This window comes from Triticum dicoccoides, chromosome 7A (genome assembly GCF_002162155.2).
Source record: "Triticum dicoccoides isolate Atlit2015 ecotype Zavitan chromosome 7A, WEW_v2.0, whole genome shotgun sequence".
Lineage (NCBI taxonomy): Eukaryota > Viridiplantae > Streptophyta > Magnoliopsida > Poales > Poaceae > Triticum > Triticum dicoccoides.
Window position 1 is genome coordinate 135,703,247 of NC_041392.1, and position 8,637 is coordinate 135,711,883.

General features: G+C 50.0%; 1 protein-coding gene across 1 annotated transcript; it reads left to right on the forward strand.

The window, feature by feature from the left end:
* Nucleotides 1-3,419: 3,419 nt before the first annotated feature.
* On the forward strand, nucleotides 3,420-5,925 carry LOC119334758 (scarecrow-like protein 34). The gene has a single exon (XM_037607302.1). The coding sequence runs from the start codon at nucleotides 3,509-3,511 to the stop codon at nucleotides 5,753-5,755; it is 2,247 nt and encodes a 748-aa protein (XP_037463199.1). The 5' UTR covers nucleotides 3,420-3,508; the 3' UTR covers nucleotides 5,756-5,925.
* Nucleotides 5,926-8,637: the final 2,712 nt, after the last annotated feature.

The following is an 8,637-nucleotide window of genomic DNA, read 5'->3' on the forward strand; positions in this document are numbered from 1 at the left end:
GGGGGGAAACAAACAAACCAAATGTTCACGGTGTAGCCCTACTTTGAATCTTGATCGATACTCCCTCCGTCCGGGTTTATTTGACCCGCTTGAAAATCACAGGCCATTAGTTTTAATGTCTTGCCTTGGTCTTTGAGTTTTGTCTAACGGGCCCAATAAATCCGGACGGAGGGAGTAGCAATTCAATCATACATTTAAATCTTAATAAAATCGATGAATGTTCAACAAGTTTTTAAAATTCATCAATCCCAAATTCAACCATATTCCTTGAAAGTGACATTTATCTCAAGATTTCTCTCCTCGAACTTGACCTTCTTCATCACGCATGTTGTTCATCCAAATGGGTTGGTCCTTGAGCTTCATCAAACAATGCATCAATGTGAAGGCCTTGCCCTTTGTTATTTGGTACATCACAACAACGCATCCGGACTATACAATGGTGTGATAATCAGGCTGCAACATTGAGTGAATCAAAGAATTAGTCAACACGCAGAGCAACAAGAAGTAAATTACGATCTCCGTCATTGGCGTCACCGTAGGCCATATTCTTGTCTTGTGCAATCCCATCACAATACTTCATAATGGCGTTTGAAATGGTGTATCATTGATGGAGTAGTGACTTCTCACTGCGATCATTAGGGTCAGGTCTATAGGTGTGCAGATTGTGCGGTCCGCATAGGGCCTATAAATTTAGGAGTCCCAATTTTTTATATAGGCCTATGCTTATGTATAACTAACTGTCCCTGGGCGCTGGGCCACACATGGCGCTGGGCCGCACATCCACGTGAGTCAAGGTGTCGAGCGCCCTCAGGCCACTGCTCAATTGGAAACATGATCGTCGGAAGGATCGCAAATGCCACTCGTGTCACTACAGCCTACAGGAATCCTGCCCCTAGCGCCGGCCGACGGGCGACACGGCGAGTCGATGATAGTTCCTCTCCTTTCGCCAAAACAAAATTGATCGCACCCAGACTCCAGAGTGTTGGCGACGGGAGGCACGGTGACAGTTCCTCTCGGCAAAACAGGTAGCCTGCTTTTGGCGAGTCCTTCTTTCTGATTAACTTTGGCTCCTACTCCTAATTCCTAATTAACTTTTGGCATGTCATTAGAGATGGGTTTTTGTCTCCTCGGTTAAAGATAACAGTATAACAGTTCAATCGGACATGACACAAGACTAGTTAAGTTTGACGGTTCGTCTAATTGCCAAATATTAACAGATATCTCCAATTGATGTTTGTCGCTGTATCACTTTAATTTTATTTTATTCATCTGTCGTATCTTATGTTTTAATAATAAATATTTGAGTCATCACGAGAAAACAACAATCTAGTTTCCAGAAGCGCAAGAGAAAAGAAAAGGAACAAAGATTATTAAATTAAATCTTATAAAGGTGCTATGGCCTGGTTTATTAGAATTGCTTGTTACTTCATATTTCTAGCGAGACAGGCCCCATTTTTCAGTTTCGCACAGGGCCTTGGATTTTGCCGGCCCGGCCCTAGCGATCATGGATCACATCCAAATTGTAGGGACAAATAGTGTTTGTGCTCATGAAACTAAGAATGCACATGTTACAAAAATATCATGTCCTCCCTCATCGAGTACCCCGCCACCTTCGTGCTTGCTTCAAAATAAGGAAAAAGTCAAAAAGATTCCTAATGGCTTTTGGCAGAACACCCGTCGGGCATGATGTCCGCCATGAGTGTTGTCAGCAGGTGGCGGATGATACCTACGTGCGGATGGATCTGAGGGTGGTGCCTTGGTGGAGCAAGGGTGGTCCAACAATAACTGGGCGGCGAACGGAGTGATGTAAAGGCGGCGACGGTCTTGATGGGTGCGGCTACAGAGCAAGGGGAGGAACAAATTTAAAGTGGGGAAGAGGGCCCTGGTAGGGGGTTGGATGGGTCGGATGTGTCGTAGTCCGTCGTGCGGATGTCACTCTCCCAATCCTTCCACAAGTTTGTTTCTGATTTCATGAAATTCGAACATCTAGACCGGTTCATGGACGATTTTATGCACAATGCTAAAAATGTTTGAACCACGTCTAGCAATGTTTTGATGCACAGAGTTGGAGATGCCCTGAGTTCATCTCACCATGCATGCTTGTCACTCTGTGGGAGAGACGAGAGTGATCTGGTTATTCAACTTGTCTTGCGTCGTATCGCGTGGGCTATTATCCCGCGCTACTATTAGGGTTTTCCCTAATAGTGAATGTTCGTCTAATTGCCAAATATTGACGTATAATCTCCAATTGACATCTTGCTGCCGTATCACTTTAATTTTATTTTATTAACCTTTTGTATCTTGTGTTCTAATAATACAGATTTGAGTCGTCATGGGAAAACATCAATCTTGTCTCCAGAAACGCAAGAGAGAGAAAAAAACAGAATTTAATTAAATCCTACAAAGGTGCTATGGACCTATTTATTAGAATTGCTCGTTAGTTCATCTTTTTTAGTGAGATAGGCCCGCACACGGGGCTTCGGATTTCGCCGGCCCGGCCTTGGCGATCATGGATAACATCCAAATTGTAGGGGCACTTAGTGCTTGTGCTCATGAAACCAAGAATGGACATGACAATGGATCCTTCCTCATCAAGTACCCCGCCACCTTCCCGCTTGCTTCAAAATAAGGGGAAAGTCAAAAAGATTCGCAATGGCTTTTGGGCGAACACTTACGAGGCGTGGTGTCCACCATGAACGGCGTCAGCAAGGGGGCGGATGATGCATGGGTGCAGACGGATCCGAGGGTGCAACGACGACGAAGTATAGGGCGCCCTTAGTAGAGCAAGGGTGGTACAGCAAGAACTGGGCGGCAGGCGGAGTGGTATAAAGGCGGCAACGGTCTTGTTGGGTGCAGATACAGGGGAGGAACGGAGTGGGGAAAGGGCCCTGGTAGGCAGGGGCGGCGCTAGGGGCATTCTTAGGTCTTCATGTGAATACCCATGATTTTTATAAAACAGTGTTGATTTTGGCAAAAAAGTGACAATTTTTAAAAAACAACAATGATTTTGGTAAAATGAATACACATGAATATTCGGTTGCAAATTCCTTGAGCCGCCACTGCTGGTAGGTGATTGGATGGGTCGGATGTGTCGAAGTCCTTTTATGCGCAATGCTCAAAATGTTTGAACCACGCCTAGCAAATGTTTTGATGCACACCGTTGGAAATGCCCTGAGTTCATCTCACCATGCTTTACACTCTGTGGGGCAGACGAGAGTGGTATGGTTAGCCAACTTGTTGTCTTGCGTCGGATCGCATGTCGTCTCCTCTCTCCGACGCCTCAGCCAGAGTCGCATTCTAGTCTCCGTGCCGGGCCGCGCCCTTGCTTCCTCGAACCTTCGCTCCGGTTGGACTTTGAAGCCCGGAGCCGCCATTCTTATACCCCCGGCCAACCCCTGTCCGTCCGTCCCCCAACCCCAGTAACTCCACCCATGTCTCCATCCAGACCAGTCAATCCATAGCTCCATACTCGTCGCACTTTGCACGCTTCGCCTCGAGGTCACCAGCCATGGACGAGGAGTTCTCGCCGCTCTCGCCGTCCCTCTTCCTCGACCTGCCGCCCACCCCGCCCCCCGCCGCCGACGTCGACCTCGACTTCATCTCGCGCATGCTCATGGAGGAGGACATCGACGACAAGTTCTTCTACCAGTACCCCGACCAGCCCGCCATCCTCGACGCCCAGCGCCCCTACCAGCAGATCATCTCCGACACCACCACCACCTCTTCCGGCTCGCCTAACGGCACCACCTCCTCCTGCTCGCCTAACGGCACCACCTTCTCCGATGGCAACGCCATGAGCAGCAGCAACGCCGCGACGTCCTCCTCCGAGGAGACCAACAACTTCTCCTGGCCCTACGACCCGCTCGAGCTCTCGCAGCTCCTCCGCTCCCCACCTTACCTCGACGACATGCTGTTCGGCGGCCTCGTCCCCGATTCCCCCGCCGACGAGGATACCAGGAACTCGTTCGTTGCTGACGCCCCAGCTGCGGGGTTCCAGCAGAGTCCGCCGCAATTCAAGGGCGCGGCCGACGGGGCCGGCGCGTTCTTCGGCCAGAACGGCGGCAGCCCGGGCACCCAGAGTTCGGCAGTCTTAAATGGCCCGGCGGAGGAGAAGGAGGCCGAGCGGAAGCCGGCGATGTTTTCCGCTGGCGACGGCGGCCAGGGCGGGCTGCTCTCGGCCTTCTTCAGCAACGGCGGCGACATGGACATGCTCAACTCGGCCTTCCTCAAGGGCATGGAGGAGGCCAACAAGTTCTTGCCGACCAACAACACCCTCCTCGAGGCCATCCCCGGCAAGGAAAAGGAGCGCGGCTTCATCGTCAAGAAGGAGGAGGCGGCGAACGGGACACCGACGTCCGGCAATGGCCGCCGGGGCCGCAAGTACAGGTACGAGGAGGACGACCTGGACGCGGAGACCGCCAGGAGCAGCAAGCTGATGATGCCGGACAGCGAGGAGACCGGCGCGCGCGAGATGTTCGACGAAATAATGCTGGAGGGGTACGAGACGTGCATGCGAGGGATAGAGGAGCTGCGCCTCGCCATGGACAGCGAGGCCAAGAAGAAGAACGGGAAGGCGGCGCGCGCGAAGAAGAGCGAGGTTGTCGACCTGCGCACCATGCTCATCCACTGCGCGCAGGCCGTGGCCGCAGGCGACCGCCGGGGCGCGACCGAGCTGCTCAGGCAGATCAAGCAGCACTCCGGGCCGACGGGGGACGCCACGCAGAGGCTGGCGCACTGCTTCGCCGAGGGGCTGGAAGCGCGGCTCGCGGGCACGGGGAGCCAGGTGTACCAGTCGCTGGTGGCCAAGCGCACCTCGGTGGTGGAGTTCCTCAAGGCCTACAAGCTGTTCATGGCGGCCTGCTGCTTCAAGAAGGCCAACTTCGGGTTCGCCAACAAGACCATCCTGAACGCCGTGGCCGGGAAGCGCCGCCTGCACATCGTGGACTTCGGGGTGCAGTACGGGCTTCAATGGCCGGGCCTGATGCGGTGGCTGGCGCAGAGAGACGGCGGGCCGCCGGAGGTGAGGATCACGGGCATCGACCTCCCGCAGCCCGGGTTCCGCCCGGCCCGCCAGGTCGAGGAGACCGGCCGCCGGCTCAGCAGCTGCGCCCGCGAGCTGGGCGTGCCGTTCAAGTTCCACGGCGTGGCGGCCAAGTGGGACACCGTGCGCGGCGAGGACCTGCGCATCGACCCGGACGAGGTGCTCGTGGTGCACTGCCAGTGCGGCCTCCGGAACCTGATGGACGACAGCGTCGCGGTGACCACGAGCAGCTCCAGCCCCAGGGACGTGGTGCTGCGGAACATCCGCGACATGAAGCCCGACGTGTTCGTGGAGTGCGTGGCGAACGGCGGCTACGGCGCGCCCTTCTTCGTGACGCGGTTCAGGGAGGCGCTCTTCTTCTACTCGGCGCACTTCGACATACTGGACGCGACCATCCCGCGGGACAACGACGAGCGACTGATGATCGAGCGGGACCTCATCGGGCGGGGCGCGCTGAACGTGATCGCCTGCGAGGGCGCGGACCGGGTGGAGCGGCCGGAGACGTACCGGCAGTGGCAGGCGCGGAACCGGCGGGCGGGGCTCCGGCAGCTGCCGCTGGACCTGGAGGTGGTCGGGATGGTGAGGGAGAAGGTGAGGGAGCACTACCACAAGGACTTCCTCATCGACGTGGATCACCAGTGGCTGCTGCAGGGGTGGAAAGGCAGAGTGCTCTACGCTCTCTCCACATGGGTTGCTGCCGACGATGATAGCTAGAAGTCTTTCATAAATCTATATGGTTCGGGTCACTGCCGTTTCAGGATGGCTTGGACTGGTGGTGGCACCTGTATGGTAGAAATAAGTAGAGATGCAACAAGATTACTGGAGTACTTACTATGTAAATTAGATGCTTATTAGAGATTAGTGTGAAAAAACGTCTTACATTATGAGACGGAGGGAGTTGTGCTAATGTACAAATGAAGAACCCTAGTTTTGTTGTCCTTGTGTATGGCTCCGTGCTGGCCGGTGACTTGGTTGGGTCTTCAGGCCAGCCACGGTTTCAGGGCTGCGGGCGGCGCGGTCTTGCGATCACACTGTGACACACGTCTTTACGGTACGGATTCAGTCAGCTACGGGATCGGAGTGGCTGATGAAAATCGCGCCGATTTTGGTCATGGTGGACGATGGCGGCGTCTTTGGCATCGTTGTTATAGTCTGCCTCACCACTCTCAAGCTGTTCTGGGGAAACCCTAGGTTTGGGTCTCTTGGATCGGGCGATGACGACGCCTTTGGTGTCGATCTCCCGGATCGGGCGATGATGACGCCTTTGGTTTCATTCTCCCTTTCCGGGGCATTGTTTTTGAGCAGGTGCTGACTGGAGGGGCCAAGAAATGGAGCGATATCATATCTACCGCATCGACAACAGTGGGTCTTGACGGCATGGCACAACGAGATCTCGGCGATGGATGTGCGCAGGATGGTTGTGATGTCTCGCGGCGTGGCACAACGAGATCTCGTCTGAAGGATGGCATGTCATCCTGGATAGATAATGCAAGAATAATCATTAAACTGTACCATTTTTTACCTAGTGACTTCTAACATCAGCTGGATGTAAACCCGCATTTTGTACATTATCACTACTAATTACAAATAAAAAAGACAAAGGAGTAGAGGTTTTCCCTATTGTAATTGGTCAAAAAAATGAGGGAACAATGGTTATCAGAAACAATATGTACATCTCAATTTATTATCGACCACAAATAGTTAATCGAAGAATTATGAAGCCTAACAAACAAATTCTACACAAATAAGAGAGTGATCCCACTACTTCTAATTATCTCAACATGTGTGCTTTGGCATCCTCAAAATTGTTCTAGCCGTTAGATTACTAGCACATATGCCCGTGCGTTACAGCGAGAGAGAATGGTTTTTGTGAGAAGCAATGGGAGAGTAAATTGATGTGTCCACCAAAAAATGGCGAGGAGCTGCAGTCTTCTCCCGGGTCATATTTGTCCTCTGAGATCTTGATAATGGCGGGGTTGGTCGGCGTGGTGGTGACCACCCAACTCGTGTCTTTTTTTTTTCTCCGGGTCCATCTCTGTCTTGCAGTTGTGGCTGCCCGGCGACCTTCGGGCACGGTTGCTTCGATCACTCTCTCATACGATGGCGTAATCGGATGAATTACTAACGGTAGCGCATAAATCCCATTTCATTAGCATAATTAGCGCATAAGCAGGCATGAACGTCCCTTTTTTATCAGGGTTTATCTTGGCCAGCCCACTGGTCGGCACCGAAACAGCCTGTATTTGCCAGGCGCGAGTAAAAAAATCAAAAAAAAAGACGCGTTGAAGAACAGTACTGACGACCTCAAAGACCCGACCACGTGCTGCTAGCCATTTGAACAAACTCGTCTTGCTAATCCAGTGCCAGAGCGAATATTTAAGAACATACTGCAGCGTAAGATTGAAAAAAAATCCTTATTGATTCATTTTGAAATTATCAAAATAATAATAATAACTATGAGTTGCCGAATACTTTTGGAAATGTGAACACTTTTCAATTCTCGAACATTGTTTTTAAATGCAAACAATCTTTACAAAATTCCGTAGATTTTTCAAAAAATACAAACAAAATTCTAGATGAGAACAATTTTTTGAAATTAACAAAAAATCTTTGAAAACAAAAGCATGAACATTTTTTGAATTTGTGAACAATTATAAAAACAGGAACATGTTTTGAACATTCAAAACAATTTTAGAAAATGTTTTCTAATGAGAAAATAGGAATTTGTTCGAATTTGGGAAAAAATGCATTTTTAATTCTCGATATTTTATGGAAAATGAAAATATTTTTTAAAAATTGTAACATTTAAAAAAAATCAAAATTTCAAAATTCCGAACTGAACCAAACATTTTATAAAATTTGTGAAATATTTTTTAAAATATTTAATTTTAAAAAAAGAAACATAAACTTGAAAGGAAAAAATAGAAACAGGAAACAAAAAGAGAAAGGAATAGAAAAGGGAAGTCGAAAAAAATGGGTCAGCCCAGTCTTGGGCGCCTGTGCGAAGCTCTGACTATTTCCAGGTGCGTGGGCAGAAAAATAAGTGGGTTGGCATCATTGGGCCACGGCGCGCGCGGCCCACATACGAAATCCTGGACAAAACTTTTTACCTTATGTAACAGATGGACACACAAAAAAAATTAGTACCACCTCAAATTATTTTTCTTCTTATCGACAGTGAACGACCACAAAATCAGAGAAACACATCTCCCTTTAATATTAGGTATATGTAGTATATAGGTATAGACTAGGTTCATGCACCAGTATCCGTTTGCTCAACGCATAAGAATCCCTACCATACTATATGTCTTAGTGCACTCTAAGAGCATATAAAGCCCGGAATTAACAAATATTGCCGTCTAAACGCCCGGATACGCGCTCGGTCAGTGAACGAGGCGTACCTGTTTTGAGTTATTATTTGTCCGTCTAAGCAGTCATACCTTTCATTTTCTCCCTCATATGTCCAGTCACTTGCTCATGACTGATGGAGATGAAGAAAGGGAAAGAAAAAAATAAAGAAAGAAAGAGAAAAGGTGGTTCAGGGTGGACCACGTCCTACGTGGCGGACTGACTAGGCGAGTCTGCAAGCCCTCATA

Bases quoted from the DNA above. Each gene is read 5' to 3' on its own strand.
- LOC119334758 (XM_037607302.1), top strand. From the start codon at position 3,509: ATGGACGAGGAGTTCTCGCCGCTCTCGCCGTCCCTCTTCCTCGACCTG.